This window comes from Cryptotermes secundus, unplaced genomic scaffold (genome assembly GCF_002891405.2).
Source record: "Cryptotermes secundus unplaced genomic scaffold, Csec_1.0 scaffold350, whole genome shotgun sequence".
NCBI classification, from domain to species: Eukaryota; Metazoa; Arthropoda; class Insecta; order Blattodea; family Kalotermitidae; genus Cryptotermes; species Cryptotermes secundus.
In genome coordinates this window covers 88666-110385 of record NW_019731981.1, presented here as the reverse complement: position 1 = coordinate 110385, position 21720 = coordinate 88666, and the positions used below count along the sequence as shown (strand labels likewise).

Genomic DNA, 21720 nt, shown 5'->3' with positions numbered 1-21720 from the left:
CCTGGTAGGAGCTACTGACCATCATGAGGATGCTCGAACATTTCTGTAAAAGCTTCTTTTGGAACTAGTTCTACCTACACACCAGCTACTCTTCATTAATGTGGCTTATGAGCTTTAAGAACTTCAGGGACAAACCACCTGCTGGATTCAGCATCTGCAATAGTATAGCTGATAAAGAAGTTTTGCAACACCTAGGAGTGGACAAGCCATGCACCACACCCCTCCACCCATAGTCAGTTGGAGGTAGTTGTGGGAGAGTCACCAACCAATAAGGACATTAGCGCAGAAGCAGAGGATCCCTCACCAGGCAGTGACTGGTGAAGGCACAGTGGACTGAGGAGACTTAGTACATGCTATAGTGAACTGCAGAATGTGTGAATTAGCGATAGTGCTATAGTTATTTGAGGTTATAGTCTGTAAGTGTTCAATAAATCCAATTACCAATCCAAGCCATCTATATAATCGCACCCATACCTCTGACAGTATATAAAGTAAGTCCTTTATAATGTTAGCTTCACCTTCTGATGATGGCCAGTAATGGTCGAGCCATATAAAGGCAGTATTTTTACTTGTATTTAATTAGTTGTGCATTATGGACTTCTGCTGCTTATGTATTGAGGCATTTAATGGTTTAAGGTTTCTCTTGTAGGGAGTTGTTTGCTTTCAAGTTCTCATAAATATTTGAATTTATTATAGTTGTATGAACAAATGAGTGAAGTGTAATTCTTCATCACATATTTATCTTTGAACACCTAGACTTATGACCATGTTCAGTACTCATGATTTTTTTCATTTTGAATCCATAGATGAGTAGAAGTAAACTGTGGTTAAATATTCAATAACTTGAAAAATGTGTAACAAAATTGACAAGTTTATCATGAGGGGAATGTTTTATAGAACTGTTTTTGTGAAATTTGATTTTATTTGCTTCTAGTGAAAGGATCAAAGCAGTTTCATCAGTTACTCCCATGTATGGATAGAGCAAGATGAATGATTTTTTTTAGTGAGACTCCCATTCTCTTAGAATTGCGACCATTTTTTTTCTTGCACTTTTGAGAGGACTGCCAAATTGCAATGATTTGAGATGGTTACAGACGCAGTGGACCATCCAGTGAACTTCACTTACGTCTTGAAGAATGTTGCGATCAGTTTAAGAATCTTGAGAAGGAACGCAAGAAAACAGAGGCTGAACTTGCCCGTCATAATCCAGGGAAGAAAGTGTCATCTGCTAACAACATTCCTGTACCAAGACTCCCACCCAGTCCATCACGTGTTGATCGCCTCATTGTGGACCAGTTGCGCGAACGTGCTAGGGTGAGTATTTCACAACTCATTTACTGGTATTTAAACATACTGTGACATGACAGCTGAAAACTGGAATAGTGAAATAATTAAAGGGAGCCATTGTTAGGTATTTAAGTTGTGATTTCATTACAGTTCGGGGGTACACAGTAGAGTAGTTGATTGAGGCAGTATGCTACAAGCCGGAAGGTATCGGGTTCGAATCCCGATGAGATCATTGGATTTTTCAGTTGATCTGATCATTCCAGCTGCACTGTGGTCCTGGGGTTGACTCATCTTCTAACAAAAATGAGTACCAGGAATCTTCCTGGGGTTAAAGAGTGGCTGTCAACCTCACTGCCATCTGTGAGCTGATTGTCGAGAAAATGTGGGAGCCTGTATGTCTCACAACTGTGTGGGCCTCCATGTACTGTTACAGAGGCAACTTTATCTTTTTTTTTTTACCTTTTTCGTTACAGTTTACTGCATTGGAAGGGACATGGTCCTTTTTAATTTTATTACATTCCATTGCATTAGGAGCAGAGGATTAAAGCATGCTTTTTCAGGGATCAGATCATTTCTGACAGTAAGAAGGGTGAAGTTGTCCCTGTTCTTAGTTAATTAAGAACCACTCCATAAACCATAAAGATGTGTGAGAAATGGAGGTATAGCTCCACCATTCTTGACATCAGCACTAGATGAAGGTGGGTGGTTAGCTTCATGCCCCAACTGGTTTACCCAGGAGAAAGAACTGCTTGTACCCATTGTATAGGAGGCATTTTCTGAGGTTACTAATTTTGACTGCTAAATATTAAGTTTGACGGTTATATCTCACAATGTGTAATAAAGGTGAATGTTTTGAAAAGGATTTTGGAAACCTCCCCATCATAAAAGAATATATTGTCATTGCTTTGGTTATGTAGGACATCATTTTACTACCTTTGGAATGTGGGATCAGCTGCACATAGTTTGCATCTTGTACAGAAGGATGCTTCCCTTACATTAGAGCAGATTTTTTCAGCATTTTTTCAACTCACAGCACACCAAATAAGGTGCTAAAATTGTCATTTTTAAGGAGAGATTTTTATTATAAAAAAATATTATCAATAAGATTGTGCTTAAAAGTTCAATAGATAAAATTATAATCATTGTGTTATTTTTAAGAATAATGTTGATCATGGATTTTAACAATTTTTTTACTCCTCACTTTTTTCTTGCTTCTTTTCTCCCTCCCCCCAAACTCTCAGGGTACATCTGCAGACCCTTCACATCTCACCAGTGTGCTGTGGCACACCGGTTGTGCAGTATAGGATAAATTTGTTATTAAATATGAAATTTGGTAGAAAGAGATACTGGTTACCTTAAGTGTGCAGTACTATACAAAGTTAATTTGTTAAATGGCACTGATAACAGTACTCAAATTTATGGTTAATTTTATGACATTTACCAGTAGTTGGACAGTACAGCATCAAATGATAGGATGAGTGACAGATTGGAATGGATTGGAAACAGGTGACCATGGCCTAATCAAGATACTCTCCCAGAAAATGCATGGAGAGACTGAATAAATCCATAAAAGAACTCAGTAAGGATATCTGGTGTCCCAGCCAAGATTCAAACCAAATACCTCACAAATACAAGTCATGAGTGTTACTGGGACACTTGATCATACTGCCAGTACTGATTCTCTAGTAAAGGAATATCAGGGGCTTACAAACCAATTAATTAATTAGCTCCCTACATCCTGAACTGCGGCATGTGTTATGTCTAAGTGAACACCACTTAAATTATAATGATCTGAGCTGTACTTATATAGAACTGTGGGCAGTTCCCACATCACCGTTTTCTATATGTCCGACTCCAGGCTACATAAGAAGATACACTGAGTTACATAATAGGTACTGCTGTTGCCAGACACCGTGTTTACAAGTTCCCTAGCAACCGCTGTTTACTCGCTTTTGCCTAGCAACCGTTGTTTACTCGTTGTTGCTAAGCAATGACGCTTGCGTTGTCACACTTGCTTGAATGTGGGCAGTTCCCACAGAACCATTATAAATTCAGTGCTGCTTATGGTAGGAAAAATTTTAAATTAGGTGGATCCTGCATATTTGTGCAGGAAAAACTAAAATTTTTAGATGTCAGTTTAAGTGCCTTTTGTAAAGATAAAGACCTTGAAGTCTGTGCAGTGAAACTTCCATTGCTGCATGATAATATTTGTGTTCTATCTATTTACAAGCACCATCCAGTAACTTTGCTTATTTTCTGAAGGGATTAGACGCCGTTTCAAATTTCTTGCACGATACTAAGTTGGAATTGATAATATGTGGTGATATCAATATAAATTACTTAATTGATAGTAATAACAAGAAACAATTGAATGTTCTATTATCTTCTTTTAACCTTTCTAGTATAGTAGATTTTCCTACTGGGATCCAAACCAACTCAGGCTTTGCTATTGATAATATTTTTATTGATCTTCACAGACATGGAAATTATACTATATGTCCTCATGTTAATGGATGGTCTGATCATGATGCCCAGATCTTATACATGAATAACATTTTTTTACATAACCGAAATAGCTGTAGACATTTTGTGAGGAAATTCAGTAAAGCTTCTAGAAATGAGTTCTTGACTCAATTAAGTTATGAAACTTGGGATAGCATATTTGTTGATCAGGATATTGATTCAATTTTCAACTAATTTCTTAATACTTATTTAAAAATATTTAATTTTAGCTTCCCTAAAAAGTGGAGGAACTGTTTTGGAAGAGACTGTGGACATGTCATCTTGACAGATTACAGATGAATGAATGAAAAAATTAGTTATGAATAATATGAAATATAACCCTTGGATGACGAGGGGCATAAAAACCTCATGTCAACATAAAAGAGAGCTCTGTTTGTCCATGAAGACCAGTAATGATCCAGACCTTAAATCCTATTTTAAAACTTACTCTAAAATTCTGTCTAATGTCATTAGGGCAGCCAAAAATCTTTATTATAATGGATTAATTTCGAATTCTAACAATAAAATTAAAACCACATGGAATATTATTAAAACGGTTACTGGTAAGAGAATCAATAATACCAAAATGCAGTTCTTAAATGTTGAAGGGAAGCTAACTGATAGTCACAAATTAATTGCTGATTCTTTAAATAACTACTTTCTGACTATAGTAGATAAAATTAACAGCAATAATGCTAAGAGTGATCATTTTATAGAGTTTGATATTGATAAACATTGGGGTTATTTATCTCAGNTTATAAATATAATATAATATAATATAATGATGAATTATAGACCTATATCGTTACTTACAACCTTTTCAAAAGTTATTCAAAAGGTTATATTTGTAAAATTATTCCATCACATGAAGAATAACAATNTGAAATTAAACTTAAACCTACATCTACTAAAGAAACTGGAAACATAATTAAGTCAGTAAAACCCAAAAATTCTAACGGGTATGATGAAATTTCTGTCAATATTCTAAAAACTAGCGCACCTGCTGTTATTTCTCCTTTAACTTATATCTGTAACAGAGTACTTTACAACGGGTGTTTTGCCCACTCATTTGAAATACTCTGAAATAATACCATTATTTAAAAATGGTGATAAAACGAATATGATGAATTATAAATATAATATAATATAATATAATGATGAATTATAAACCTATATCGTTACCTACAACCTTTTCAAAAGTTATTCAAAAGGTTATATTTGTAAAATTATTCCATCACATGAAGAATAACAATATATTATCCAGTCACCAATATGGTTTCAGGTGTGATTCATCTGCAGAACTTGTTTCATACTCATATAACTTAATGAAATATTAAAGGCCTTGAATAATAAAATACCAGTTGGAGGCATTTTTTGTGACCTAAATAAAGCCTTGATTGTGTTAATCATGATGTTCTATTATCTAAATTGAAATTTTATGGAATAGTAGGAAAAGCTAATGCATTACTGGAATCCTTCCTTCATGGTAGACATCAAAGAGTTGTAACTAATGAGAAGTGCACCCACTCAAGTTGGGGTAAGACTGCCAGTGGTGTTCCCCAGGGATCAATCTTAGGTCCCTTATTGTTTTTGTTATAAATTAATGATCTGCCAAATATTATAAAGAATAAATCAATCCCTATTCTCTTCGCGGATGATACCAGAATTATTGTCAAGAACTTTAATCGTATTGAGTATGAAAACAAACTAAATTTAATGTTCAGAAATATAAATGATGGTTCAAGGCTAACTTACTGCCATTGAATCTCGATAAAACGTATTTTATGCATTTCTCAGCCAAGAATAGTAATATAATGGACATACCTATCATTTATAGTAACAGTCAAATTGCTACAACCGCTGATATTAAGTTCCTTGGTCTGTTGATTGATAATACCCTATCATGGAAAGGACACATTGACTGGCTCATGTCCAAACTGGATTCAGCTTTCTATGCAGTTGGGGTTATTAAAAACCCTATATGTCAATAGAATCAATGAGATCGGTATATTTTTCATATTTTCATTCTAATATGACATATGGCCTGATTTTCTGGGCTAATTCGCCCCTCTGCATCCATATCTTTAGACTACTGAAGAGGGTAATAAGCATCATCACCAATTCTAGAAGTAGAGATTCTTATAGGGTCACGTTTTCATTTTGGGGGTAATTTTTTGGTAAATTTTTGGGCTTTTAAGGGTATTTCTTGTCATTTTTGGCCATTTTAGGGAATTTTTCTTCATATGTTTTCTGAAATGTGAATAACATCGAAGCGAAGCATTCTTTCTCTTTCTCCTTTAGGTCATTTTTTAAATATTTTCAGGTCATCAAAATGCGGCCTCTGCATATTACATTTTTGGGTCATATTTTAGGACATTTTTATGGATTTTTTCGGTCTTTATTTTTTTAAATATTTTCAGGTCATCAAAATCCGGGCCCTGGTCATCACCAATTCCAGAAGTAGAGATTCTTGTAGGGAGTTGATTAAGAGACTAAAGATTCTGCCCCTTTACTCAGTACATTTTTTCCATTTTGTTATTTCTTGTCAAAAACAAAGATCTATTTTTATCTAATTCTGAGTTTCATATGATCAACACAAGACATAGTAATAACCTCCAATATCCCTCGTTTAACTCAACTGCCTTTCAAAAGGGAACGTATTATTTTGGAATTAAAATTTTTAATAAACTTCCACTTAATATAAAAGACCAAGCTCATGAGATTAAAAAAATTAGGTCTGCTGTTAAAAGATTCCTATTTTTAAATTCATTTTATTCATTGGACGAATATTTTAATTGTGACAACAATTAAAGTTTCGGATTTGTGATAGTTGATAGCACTTTATTGTTATAGATGATGGTTTTTGTTCATGTTGTATATTGTTAATATATATTTAACTTGTATGACATTACACAATTTTGATGCAGTATGTGATCATGTTTACTCATGTTGACTATTTCTATATCCATTGGTGTTTAACCATGTAAGGATTTATGGAATGCTGAATAAGTGAGTGAATGAATGAATGAATGAATGAATAAGTCAGTACTGTCTGGAGTGGGACCTAGAGACTCATGTAGGGATCTTTTTAAGAAATTGAATATACTGCCATTGTCATGTGAATACAGTCTCTCATTGATGATGTTTGTGATTGATAATCAAACTAAATTTTGTTCAGGTTTAGATGTTCATGGTTTGAACACGAGAAATCAAAAGCAATTATATTTGACAAACTCGAATGTTTCTGGTTTTCAGAAAGGTACTATGTGTACCACTATTAAACTATTCAGCAGATTGCCCATAACCATTCAAAGCCTTANTTTGAAATACTCTGAAATAATACCATTATTTAAAAATGGTGATAAAACGAATATGATGAATTATAAATATAATATAATATAATATAATGATGAATTATAAACCTATATCGTTACCTACAACCTTTTCAAAAGTTATTCAAAAGGTTATATTTGTAAAATTATTCCATCACATGAAGAATAACAATATATTATCCAGTCACCAATATGGTTTCAGGTGTGATTCATCTGCAGAACTTGTTTCATACTCATATAACTTAATGAAATATTAAAGGCCTTGAATAGTAAAATACCAGTTGGAGGCATTTTTTGTGACCTAAATAAAGCCTTGATTGTGTTAATCATGATGTTCTATTATCTAAATTGAAATTTTATGGAATAGTAGGAAAAGCTAATGCATTACTGGAATCCTTCCTTCATGGTAGACATCAAAGAGTTGTAACTAATGAGAAGTGCACCCACTCAAGTTGGGGTAAGACTGCCAGTGGTGTTCCCCAGGGATCAATCTTAGGTCCCTTATTGTTTTTGTTATAAATTAATGATCTGCCAAATATTATAAAGAATAAATCAATCCCTATTCTCTTCGCGGATGATACCAGAATTATTGTCAAGAACTTTAATCGTATTGAGTATGAAAACAAACTAAATTTAATGTTCAGAAATATAAATGATGGTTCAAGGCTAACTTACTGCCATTGAATCTCGATAAAACGTATTTTATGCATTTCTCAGCCAAGAATAGTAATATAATGGACATACCTATCATTTATAGTAACAGTCAAATTGCTACAACCGCTGATATTAAGTTCCTTGGTCTGTTGATTGATAATACCCTATCATGGAAAGGACACATTGACTGGCTCATGTCCAAACTGGATTCAGCTTTCTATGCAGTTGGGGTTATTAAAAACCCTATATGTCAATAGAATCAATGAGATCGGTATATTTTTCATATTTTCATTCTAATATGACATATGGCCTGATTTTCTGGGCTAATTCGCCCCTCTGCATCCATATCTTTAGACTACTGAAGAGGGTAATAAGCATCATCACCAATTCTAGAAGTAGAGATTCTTATAGGGTCACGTTTTCATTTTGGGGGTAATTTTTTGGTAAATTTTTGGGCTTTTAAGGGTATTTCTTGTCATTTTTGGCCATTTTAGGGAATTTTTCTTCATATGTTTTCTGAAATGTGAATAACATCGAAGCGAAGCATTCTTTCTCTTTCTCCTTTAGGTCATTTTTTAAATATTTTCAGGTCATCAAAATGCGGCCTCTGCATATTACATTTTTGGGTCATATTTTAGGACATTTTTATGGATTTTTTCGGTCTTTATTTTTTTAAATATTTTCAGGTCATCAAAATCCGGGCCCTGGTCATCACCAATTCCAGAAGTAGAGATTCTTGTAGGGAGTTGATTAAGAGACTAAAGATTCTGCCCCTTTACTCAGTACATTTTTTCCATTTTGTTATTTCTTGTCAAAAACAAAGATCTATTTTTATCTAATTCTGAGTTTCATATGATCAACACAAGACATAGTAATAACCTCCAATATCCCTCGTTTAACTCAACTGCCTTTCAAAAGGGAACGTATTATTTTGGAATTAAAATTTTTAATAAACTTCCACTTAATATAAAAGACCAAGCTCATGAGATTAAAAAAATTAGGTCTGCTGTTAAAAGATTCCTATTTTTAAATTCATTTTATTCATTGGACGAATATTTTAATTGTGACAACAATTAAAGTTTCGGATTTGTGATAGTTGATAGCACTTTATTGTTATAGATGATGGTTTTTGTTCATGTTGTATATTGTTAATATATATTTAACTTGTATGACATTACACAATTTTGATGCAGTATGTGATCATGTTTACTCATGTTGACTATTTCTATATCCATTGGTGTTTAACCATGTAAGGATTTATGGAATGCTGAATAAGTGAGTGAATGAATGAATGAATGAATGAATGAATGAATGAATGAATGAATAAGTCAGTACTGTCTGGAGTGGGACCTAGAGACTCATGTAGGGATCTTTTTAAGAAATTGAATAGACTGCCATTGTCATGTGAATACAGTCTCTCATTGATGATGTTTGTGATTGATAATCAAACTAAATTTTGTTCAGGTTTAGATGTTCATGGTTTGAACACGAGAAATCAAAAGCAATTATATTTGACAAACTCGAATGTTTCTGGTTTTCAGAAAGGTACTATGTGTACCACTATTAAACTATTCAGCAGATTGCCCATAACCATTCAAAGCCTTAAAGAGGATAGAATTAGTTTTAAAAATAAGCTGTCTTTATATCTTATGAATAATTCCTTTTATACGGTTTCTGAATATGTGGAGCATAACATAAACAATTAGTTTTAATTATTGTTATCTGTGTGTTTGTTTATTTTTTTGATATGATATATATGGCCGCTTCCCAGCAATGGCTGTTGTCTTGTTTGTTTCACAGCCATTGCCTGGCAACTGGTCTATATGCCACAATACAAAAACGTTGAAAAATTTGAGTCTCCAAGTTTGATTACTGTGTCTTCTTTGTGGGTTATTTTATAAAACCGTCTGTTGTTAGAATCTGTATCGTCAAATGGTTTGATGATAGGTGAATGATGAATTGGAAAGGATTTGGAGAAAAGTGGTTGTGGCTTTATTGAGTTACTATCCCACCGTTTGCCTAGAGGGACCAAGGAAAATGGTGAAAAACCTTAGTCAGTAGCTAGCGTCCTGGCCGTGTTTCAGACTGACCATTTTCTGAGCACAAATCAAGAAGTGCTACTGCTACACAAGCCTATTCAGTACAAAATTTCATTGCATAGATGTTCTACTCTTGGTTTGTCATGAAAGTAATCCAGGATACTTTGTACCAACAGGTGATCACACTGATTGCCAAAATGGAGCAACTACGTGGTGAGGCTGTCAGCCCACAGATTCATGCATCCATGGAGACATGGCTTGATGCCATCAAAAAAGTGCAGGCTCGGCGCCGTGATGAAATTATCAATTCAACCAACCGTCATCATAATATTGTGGCTGGGATTCAGACTCCTCGTATCCAAGAGGATAAAGGTGGGTGATTTGCTTATATCCATGTGTTTTACTGCACTTGAGTTTTATAAACAGTCATATTTATATGTGCTTGGCTCAATGAACTGTTGTAAAATCTGATGTTCGGTGTCAGAGGAGTTGTTTAAAGTGTAATTGAATTGTCTTAAAATTTTATATTTCTCTCTTTACCCAGTCCCCCACATGATGGGAGATTTGGCAAGGACTGTGACCACTGTGGCTATTATTAGATTTATGAAACTCATGAATGTCAAATTATGGCTTACAGAGTAACTAAGGGACAGTTTTAACTTCTGATAGTACCACATAACTGACAGAAGTAAACAGTAACATAAGACATATTATATATTTCTCTCATTTTTGAGATTGCACAAGCATATGCAAGTAGAATGGTAAATTTCATATGTTTATGTCATAATTAATAATCCTGTGGATTCAAACCCAAATTCAAAATGTAAGGTCTTCCAGTTATATTAGCACATTGAATTTCATCTGGATTTAAAGTAAGTAAAAGTTCTGTAAAAATTCCTTTCAATAATACATGATTATTAAAATTAAACCAAATAAGGCAAGAGATGGCATACATGTTTTGTAATGTAAGTAAGCATTTGCAAGACAAAAGAGATCATCAGTATCATCCTAATTGTGATATATTGATCAGTATTGTTTGCTGTACTTTCCTTACTTGTATGTGCACAGCTATATAGGCATCTCGTCAAATGTAACAGTTCATTTAACCAAATTTTCAGTTCTTGATACATTTCAATGATTTTGTCTTGTGGACTGGAAGAGAACTACAAACTTGGGTGCTTCACCTTTCACAATTTCTATTTTCAAATATTAGATATTTTTCTACCTGAAAGAAGAAGTAGAGTACCATCTTAAACTGATAAATCAGTTTTCATTGCAGCGATGCAAAATATTCAGCATGTTCCAATACCAGGTACCCCTCAACTGCAGTTATGACTTAGCAGTATTTCTTTCTCACGGATGCAGTTTGTGTTACGGAAGTTACAGATTGTATTGACAGCATTCAGAGATAATCACCATAATAATAGAACTGACTTCTGGATGTGATTTCTTATTGTAATGTTCCTTCTGTGATTAGTTCTATGAATTCATTCAAATTTCTGTTGGTTTTGTTAAGTATACTTGTCACTCTACCTGCTTCTGAAGGTAAATGTAAGGCTGTGCCATATCTCAAGCGGTTAGTTGCTGGCTTCCCACCGCAACGGCCTGGGTTCGATCCCAGGTCTGGTCAAGTGGGATTTGTGGCGGACAAATTGGAGCTGGGGCAGGTTTTCTCCGAGTACTTCGGTTTCCCCTGCCACTCTTCGTTCCACCAACTGCTCCACAATCACCCTCACCTATCATCTGGGGCTGGTACAATAGGCCGGAAGTGGCCACAGTACAAGGGACTTAGTCCCACCCCACTAGCATTAAAAAAAAAAGGTAAATGTTGTCTTCCTGGTCAGCTGCTTCAGCTTTCACTTTTAGAAGTAATGAAAGTGACTTCTTACTTATAGAAGTACATGTAGATACCGCTGAGCCAGTAGAGGCCGAACTCGCTGGCTGAGTCGGGACTGATGGCACGCACCAGTATTGGTAGGGTATAGAGACTGGTAGAATATCACAGGGGGACGTACAGTAGACCACTGGTCGCGGTGCATGGGGAAACCCACCCCCTCCAATAATAATAATAATAATACTTGTAGAAGTAACTTGCCAACTCTGTTTCAAATAAAATTTAGTGTTGAAAGGTATTCGATTTGGTGTGACATTATTATGTACTTTACTGCCTTGGTGGTCTAGTGGTCAGAGTTCCCATGTTTGACTCCCAGCACTACCAGATTTTCTGAGAAGTAGTGGGTCTGGAATGGGGTCCACTCAGCCTTGTGAGGATAATTGAGGAGCTATTTCAAGGAAATAGCGGCTCTGGTCTAGAATACTGAGATTAACTGCCGTGGAGATCCATTACACTGACCGTACAACGCCTTCTGTCTGCAAAATTTGGCACTAACTTTGCTGACAAGCTGCAGTCACTCAGTCAGTATAGTTTGCCTGCAGACTACAGGCCATGGAGTTTGTTTGTTTTGTTTATTTAGAGTTCACTATACATCTGAGACAATGGAGTTATTCTCAGAGTTGACACAAATCTCAAATGAAGTAGATGCAGGAGTAAACTAAGTTCATCAGTATGGTTATTGTGGAGAAGAAAGGTACCGGTTGGGCACTTTCTGTCAGGACTTCCTTTTTGCCAGTCATTATTTTAATTTGTGCCAGATGTGCCTACACTTTGGTCAGGAAAAGAATGAACAAGGATTGTAGGATTTTAGGCTTAGATGTAAATTACCATCTTAATATATATCTAGCTTATTTTGGAGCACTGAGTATGTGTTGTTAAAATCCCAACATATTTCAGTCATACAGGACCATCTTCAGATGGTGTTCTGTATTAAAGGAGAACTTTACAATCCATGAGCGGTATATCAGGAAAATGAACTCTCTTAAAGAGAGGTAGGACTTCAAGCAGGTCACCTCCCCCATACTTCCTGCATTGGACACCTACCCTTCGTCGCATGAATAACAACCTGGGAAGCATAGAGACAGTGAGAATTTGAGTGACAGGCAGTGGAATGGAAAAGGCATGCAAAGAGGAGGCAAATGAGTGGGGAGAATCTGTGTCCGTTCTCTCTATAACTGTAGTAGTCAATGTATACTGTAAAAAGGTAAAGGTAAAGTTCTACGCCATGAAGGTGTATGGGGGAGTGGATGTATAGATCCACGTTTTCTTGACCTCGGCACTAGTTAGAGGTGAGTGGTCAGCTTCACGCCCCTGCCGCTTTATCCCTGGGGAAAGAGCCCCTGGTACCCATTGGGCAGGAAGTTGGGTGGATCCCAGAGCCAGTCTGTACGATTTGGAGAACAGAAAATTCTTGCCCCCACCCGGACTCAAACTCTGATCCCTTGGTCATCCAGTAACCAGTCACTATACCAACTGTGCTATGTACTAGTCGATGTATCATCATAAAATAACACAAACAGTTTAATTTAAATTGCTTAAGCTGACCATATGGAGCTGGCTATGGGCTGGATTATGGAGGGGTTGGAGTTTGAGTCCTGGAAGATTCAAGAATTTTCTCCACATCATCTGGACCGGCTCTGTGGTCCACCCAACCTCCTCTCCAATGGGTACTGGTTGCTCTTTCCCTGGGAGTAAAAAGGCCGGGGCGTGAAACTGATCACTCACCTCCTGCTAGTGCTGAGGTCAAGAAAATGTGGATCTGTACATCCACTCCCCCTGTGCCTTCATGATGTAGTGCTTAGTTAGTAAAGCACAGGGACAACTTCACCTTTGTCTTTAACCTGACCATACAACTGGTACAAAGTCAACTCACACTAAATAACACAATTTAATTTAAATTACTTAACCTGACCACACAACTGGTAACAGTCAGGAAGTTGTATCTCAGTGAAAGTGTATTACAGAATGCAGTATTATAATACATTAATAGTACACTGTGTCTCTGTTCTTAAATTAGATATACTGGCCCTGGCAGCTAGTATTAAGGAACTGACGGCAGGATCCCGAAAGGCACGCACGGGCATGTGGTGTGCCTTAGGCGTGACACTGCTGATGCAAGAACAAGAAGGGGAAAGCAAAGAGTCAAAAATTACAGGAACAGGAGATGCAAGTGACAAGGTGGATGCTACCTCTGCTCCATCCACTACTGCAACTGCTAGCTCAGTTGTTATTAGTACTTCTACTGTCTCTACCACCACTACTGCTGCTGATATTACAGCAGGGCAAGTAGAGGAGCTACAAAACAATTAGAGGCCAGAATCTTGAAGTTGAGCTGATTATGAGGCTAGCTCAATATTGCATTTGTTTAGAAGCATTGACATGATTCTTTATCACACTTTTTATCTAAGTTATTTAACAACTATTTATTAACCTACATCCTTACATATTTGGCTAGTTTAGAATTCCTACAAGAAATAGAGTAGGTTTCCCATATAGAGTTAACAGTCTGACGTGTTTTTACTGTGGATGTTACAAAAAGAAAAGCAGTCTATGCAGTGGAGTTTGTTGGCAATTATTTGATAGTCTTGTTTCTGTAATATAGATGTTGTGAAGGAGAAATGATCAGTATGGTTGAATTTGAGGCTTGGTTGGTGCAGGTTACTGTGTTCTTTCTACCTGCACTGATTTTATTTGATTTTAAATACTCTTGACGTTACTGAAGATATTCTAATGATACTTAATGTTAAACAATGATGCTAGATAGATATGTGTATTTACTGAATATAGACTAGAGAGCATGGCTGCAGAGTCCACTTGCTAACATTATATAAACTGCCTAAGAAGATGGGCTAGATTTTTGTTACTAGTTTTCATATGATGTAAGGTTTTAGTACACAAATGTGAGTATGATATTTCTCTTCTTTCTTAAAAAAATGATTTCCTGTGCCTCAGTGTTCGATGACTAGTCATGCTCATTATTTTAAAAACCGGACTTTAAGAAACCTCATTCATAAATAAAATTTTGGTCAGACTTGTTCATTATACTGTACGTAACTGATGGTCATGTTAAAGGAAAAGTCAATTGCAATGGAAACATATAGCCTTTCGATTGCCAAAGTTTTGCCAATTGTTCCGGCTCAGTTGTCTTTTAAAATGCTCTCTTCGAGTTACAGTGTTTTGTGTGAATAAATTGCACTCTGCTAGCTTAATGTGTTTGACCATCCTTAAAATTTTCCTGCTTTTTTACACATTGTCATGACATTTGGAGGTTACTTCTACAAAATTTGGTATAAAAAAAACGGTTATATGTGATTGCTCCACTCAAAACTTATATAGCATAACAAGAATCACACTTTTGTCATGACCACCTTTTGCAGTGAAACTTTCCTAAGACTGATTATGGTAATTGTCTTACTTTCCTTTGGCACACAGTTTTTGTTGCTATTAAGGTAATAATGGAAGACATAGAGGAATGTTCTCAGTTTTATTCATTGCATTGTTTTTTTCTCTATCTTGTTTTAAATTATTTGAACCAAACTTACTTGCTGTTCAAAAGCCACTGATAGCCACATAATGTGAACGTATTTTTGGGAGCACTTTGTAAGCTGTAACTTAATCATTCTGGCTGTATGCTCAAATGTGTTTGTCTTGTCAATGCCTCCCATCAAAAATAGGCTTTTTGAATTTTAATGGATTGTGCATTGTGTAGAAAAAGTTATGTTCCCTCGTATTTGACTGTATTAGGATGTATTGCACCTCAGTATTAAACAAATGGCAAAATAACTGCACATGCAAAATCTAGAAATTACGTTGGAAGGAGCAGGAAGCCTTGTGTGCTTCCTTCTCATCGATCCATTGGTTTGGTGCTTTTTCTCCGGCATTGCTGACATTCTAAACTGTGATATATATTATATATATAAGGTTGGATTAGATCTTTATTCTCCCTCATTACACAATCTGAATTAAGTTTTATGAATGTTAGGTAAATAAGTGCTAGTTGTCAAAACTAATAGAGGACAATCGTAACGTAATGCATGTGATATCAATTAATATGACTCGAAGAGACCAAACTTCTCAAAGGAATGTAGTTTAGCTAAAGGTAACTTTTTTATGGAGGACTGCATGATGAGTCTGCTTGTATAACTCTAAAATATCTTTTAAAAACTTATTTCCAGTCTTTTAGTGTGAAATGATGATAACCAGTGTTTTATACTTGTAAGTGTGTGACTTTAAGCTCCATGACAGCATAGCTGTAAAGTTATTGCACCATATCATTACTGTATTAAAGTTAAAAGTGTTAGAAAAATTAGCTTTGCAACTTGTTGTTAGATATTATATGGTTACACCATTGTAAGTACGTGATTCTAAATGGAAGTCAGTTGTGATGTAGGAGCACAAAAACTGATTTAAGTATTGAAATTGTTTTGTGGATTATATAATGTATAGTGACCACAACAGATATAATTGTTAATACTGCGCTAGGATGTTTACTAAGTGTACGAACCTTTGGCCATGGAAAGGACTCATGTTTATTACCTATTATTGAGTCACATTTTATAAGTGCTTCCAGTTTGACGATTGTTTAAGTTTCTTGCCACATTGTTGCTGGCAGGCAGTTGTGTGTTATTTTTAGGTTAAAAGAACATTAATGGTGTACCTTTTGTTATTATCTTGAATCTCTTAGTTTATCGGAGAGTTTTACTGAAAACTTTATTATTTATCCTGTTACTTTTTATTACTTCCCACACTGAGAACTGAGATTTGTTAATAAAAGTGCATTTCTACTTGTACATTTTAATATGTGATATTGGGAACAATGGTAAAATAAATTCTCTTATATGCGACAGTAATAATTTGCGGTGCTTCTGTCTGGGAGATTGCCTGTACCGTTAGTACTCAGGGACTAGATCCTTCTTGCTTGATAAATAACTTCAGAGAATCTGCAGTTTCCTAATGAATTTTTATTTGTACTTTAACGATATATTCAAGTTATCAAATGCTCATTGACATACTTGTAAATGCTGATGCCTGTGTTCATAAGTCTTTATGAAGTGATTTTGAGTTTTGTAAGTGGCTATGTGTTTATTATTTTTTCTTGTCTTAATATTTTTTCCTTGACCAAAGGTTCTTAGTTAACATTTGTCTTGGTCTCTGTCTAAACTATTTTTAAATATGCTGACATATTTAAATTATAATACTAATACTATGAAATATTTTGTCACTGAAGTAATTTTCTCAAGGGGTTATGTGCAAGATTTATATATATATATAATGAAGTCACCTCAGGTGATCGACTGTGTCATCGAAGAGTTAGTGCTTGGCATATCAGGGACTACCACATTCTCCATCATCAGGCGTTAATGTGATGTCGTATTTGCATGCTATATTTATACGCATCAGCCAGTTGCCCCAGCATGTGCCATGTGATGACAGTGGGTGAAAACAGAAACAGGCTCTGAAATGTCAGACAGTAACTCCACGGTGACAGGGCTGATTGCATGTTAAGACTTCATTGTGTACTGTTGCTGTGTAAGCTTCAAACCATATAAAGATATATAAATGCTTCCATCCTGACTTGAAAACTAGGTGATTTTATTTCAGATTTTATTGGTGTAAATTTTTGTGATCATTCCTGGATAGTTAGTAATTGTCCATGTCAGAAGTGGATGCATAATTTGCATGAGATACCACTGTTTGCAGTGACACTGCACATGACATTACACAGCACAAGTTATGTCATCTTGCAAGATAGTGGAAGGAGGGTTCAATACCGCTTACCTGATACTTAGTTTTTAGGTAGTTACAGTAATAGTTCAGTTATGTTATTAAAAGCAAAGGAAGCCTGGATTTTAGTTAGTTTCATTTAGAAATTAACTGGAACTTTAATGTTTCTGGGACTGCCAGTGTACATGTTTAATATTGACTACTTATATGTGCTGAATTTTACTTATTTTCCATTACTTATTACAGTTACCATATATCATTACATTGTTTTAAAGCATAATATTGGTGCAGTATGAACTATCTGGGGCAGTGTAACATGTTGCATATTTGCCATGACTTAATGGTTGTGATACAATAATGAGAAGGAGTTGGTTTATTGTCCTGGACATTATTTTTCAGCCAGCATGCTCTGGTGTTTATTTTAGGCTTGCTGAATGTTTTGGTAGATTTCCTGTTCTTGTAAAAACTGCCATTAGGCTAAGTCGTCGTGCCTCTTTTCTCCTAGACACACATGCAATGTGTTCTGTTGAAATTCATTCATGTCAGTGTGCAGTTGTATGTGTTGGATATTCAATATGATTGATACGCTTGTTTGAATCCTTTAAAATATTCATCCTCTTGGGTGTTGGATAACACCGAACAGGACCTCAGTGTAATAACATTACATATTCCCATTTGCACTCGCACAATCTCATAACTTATTATATATGAAATACTAATTAAATGGGCTGTGGTAGATTTAATATATTAATTGTGGGTGATATAATAACACTGTACTTCTAGATGAATAATGAATTATTCACAGATATTGATCAAAAATATTTAGAGTAGTGAGGAATCCTAGCTTAGTGCCATGACAGATTTTTGGGCAGGTCAGGACCATAGTAGTATGAGGTGCTTACTGTTATGTACCAGAAATGCATAGCAGTAGTACTATTTTGTCTTGGCTAGACATCTGTTATTAAAATGGGTGTTTGTCTTTGCATCATTGTGGTTGATGTAGGTTTGCAGTATTTGCCATTCATCAGCAGACAGCATTCATAATGCAGTAAGAATAAGTAATGTGCATAACAAATATGCACTTTATTCATACAACCATTAATAATAATTTGCAATAACATTTACCTAGCTTGGTAACCTGACATCGTTACTTGCACTGTATTCTGTGCATAGAATTCATTGCTGTACTGCATTGTTTGTTGTATGCCTATATGCATATATCATAACAACAAATTAACTGTAAATTTGTAGTAGTGTAATACAGCAGATGGACTTTAGTACTTTTGCATACCGCTGGTCAATACTGCTGCAAAATTATTTGATTTAAATGATTACCCTATAATATTTATTTATGTCTTATTTATTTAATATTTATTAAGTAAATGGAAACCATCATCCTGAACATATCAGGACTTGAAGAGCTTATATTAACTTGGAACCTCTTGCATTTCCAAAACAATGCTAGAATATTAATATTAAACACCTGAGATCACATCTCCATTTTAGTACATATATTAGAGTACAAAATATGATGGGTTGAAGTGGGTGAAAGCAAGCTAACTTCTGGGAAAGGAGTGAAAGACCAATGTTATAAGTTCATAGTAAGTAAGTAAGTAAGTATAGCCCCCCCCCCTTTTTTTTTTCCAGAGATGAAAAATCATTTTGGTCTTAATTTAAAAGGAAAAGGAATAGAGTTTTCTTCCACAAAAATCCAAGAAATATACTTATGTAACTGCTGCACAGGGACATTGGTTTGTGTAAAAGGGAACTTTTTATATTGTATTCAGATAAGAATATTTGAAATGAAAGAAGCTGCATATATGCTATTATTGTGAACATTTTTGTAACATTCTTTCACTTTCCTTCTCAGAATTCAATCCGTAGAATGACGTGGTGTTTCTCTTGTTAACTCCTAACACAGTCATATCTTCAGTCATGCAGTCCAGATTCTTGTAATGTTTTGGCCAGTAGAGATTTTAGACTATTTGAATTTTAGAACACCATATATTAAGGCAGCTTTGAGTGAAGGTGCTGTTAGCGAGCTGTACAACCTTCCCACATCATATCAAAGAATACAGACCTTCAACTTCCAATGTAATTCATGTCTGAACCAGTGTTCTACAACTTACAAAAATGAATGATAGGACAATTGTCTCTGAGTCAGATTTTTCCGTCTAATGTAGAAAGCATTTATTGCATGTGTCTGGTATGATCTTGACCACTGGCACCACCGTAAATTTGTCATTTTATATTGTTATTAATATGTAATAAAAGTATACATTATGGTTCAAAGATTGAGGCCCAAATAAATGGCTTCATGGGAATACCAGCTGAAGAATTGGTTTGTTTTATTGTCATCTTAAGCACAACCATTGTTCCATAAGTTAGGTGATTATAATAGAAAGTGAATCAATATTTGGTTGACAGCTTCATTGAGTAGTTGTCTCAACAATATGTGGTAATTATTGAAATTAGAACTGCCTGATTTTACTAAAATGTTACTGAAAGGTCTTCATCCAAATGATAAAATAATTTTGAAATATTATCCATGGCTTATATTATAATGTATGGGTATTCTGACCAGACTTTGTATATTTATTTTTTATTAAACTGAAAGGCAGCGTGTGTTTGTATTAATGTATAAAACAATGGTTGCTAGTGGTCATGTATTATGCCATTTCTAAATGATGTTCATGTTACATTATCTATGCAGACACAAAAATGTTGTTACCTTATATGTGTGGTATGTGTGAAATGGTGACTATGTAATTTTTTCATTTTCTTTCTTGTTGCACAGTTTGAGATTCAATTTTATGTTTGAGATAGCATCTCTACACTTTGGTGACTCAAGTAATCATAATCCTTATAACGGTTTGTTTGTTACATATAAAGGCCCCAAATACATGAGAGGTCACAGAGTATATAAATTTGTTTACTGTATGCCACTGTGGTATTGAATATTACAGCATTCTTGATAAACATGTTTTATTGTATGATGGATATGAGAGATTACTGAAGGACCCAGCTGAATTGGAAAACCCAAGGTATCGGGGTTATTAATATTATATTATAATGGTTCTCAAAAGGAAATAAGTCTGCTTCATTCTTCCAGAACATATTAATTGAAACTATCAGTATTTAATTCCTGTGTTGTTCAAGTTATTGTTGTCTAGTGTCAACATTGTTCTTGTGCTGTATGTTACTTCACATGCATTTGGAGCTTCTTTAAGAACTGTTAGCTTCTAGCCAGTCATTACGAAAGCATCATTATAGAAATTTAGTTCTGAAGAGCAATGTCAAAGAAAGTCAATAGAAACATATATATATATATATTGTGTTAACTCACTATTTTGTAGAAGCATTCCAATGCTTTTTGCCTGTTTAAAACTGTCTCAAACAAAGAGTGAAGACTTTGTTCTGTGTAACTTTATTAAGTGTGTATGGAATATTGAAACATTGTCTTATTTGGCTGATAATATCTGTAATTAATGTATCATGTTACCAGTGTGAGAAGTAATAAGTTTTTCCAATGGTTTTAAAGTTTCAGTGGAGGTGATCTGTTTTGAAGAACTGCTCACTAATGAGGTCTGTGTTTCAAAGTCCCAAGTTTTGGGTTGCATTTGCAGGGTCTATTCTAATGAAGTAACAGAGTATTTTTCTTAATATATCAGCTCTTCATATGGGAATAAAGAGTATAGAGGAAAGTTTTGGTGGTTAGATTCATCTCATGTATATATATAAAATTTCTTTTCAAAAAATTATGGGAATAATGTAACATTTGGCATGAAGTTCAAAATTAGAATTTTGGATTATTGATATTAATATTTAAATGAGTTATTTTTATGTACTAGGTAATTGTAGTATATAAATGCAAGTTTAAAAAATGACAAAATTTGGTAGGCATGATTTTGCTTACTTTTGTGCAATGGTTTAAAGTGTCCTTTCTGTGTGAGAATTTAAAAATAAAGATACATCCAGTATTATGGCTCATTTATATTTTTTTCTTCTGACGTATCATCAGAGACAGAGTTTGCTTTAGCACTGTTAGAGTGCAGTGAAGGAGTTGCTAGCATCCCGTAGCTGGTGGGAGGTATCAAGGGATTGGCTGTAGAGGCAAAAATTGTGGTAAATAGCATTACCACGTGCTGAAACCTAAAAGTGCAACCTAAGTAGTTCTAAGGTTCACCCTGCCCCAGTTGGCTTAATATGAAGGGCCTGACTTGGCACTGAACCTTGCAGTCCATAAGGACACAGACTTCTAAATTTGTTTTCTTTTGACCGTTCATGA

The 21720-nt window shown here is 35.0% G+C and overlaps 1 protein-coding gene across 3 annotated transcripts in view; it reads left to right on the top strand.

Moving 5' to 3' along the window:
• The window catches only part of LOC111867394, a 43444-nt gene extending 22022 nt beyond the window's left edge, over positions 1–21422 (top strand). For all 3 annotated transcript variants that reach the window (XM_023857207.2, XM_023857205.2, XM_023857204.2), the window contains 3 exons: positions 1095–1314; positions 9991–10186; positions 13726–21422. In XM_023857207.2, the coding sequence (XP_023712975.1) occupies positions 1095–1314; positions 9991–10186; positions 13726–14018 (709 nt within the window). In that variant the 3' untranslated portion in view covers positions 14019–21422. The remainder of the gene's footprint in view (positions 1–1094; positions 1315–9990; positions 10187–13725) is intronic.
• The last annotated feature ends 298 nt before the right edge of the window (positions 21423–21720 follow it).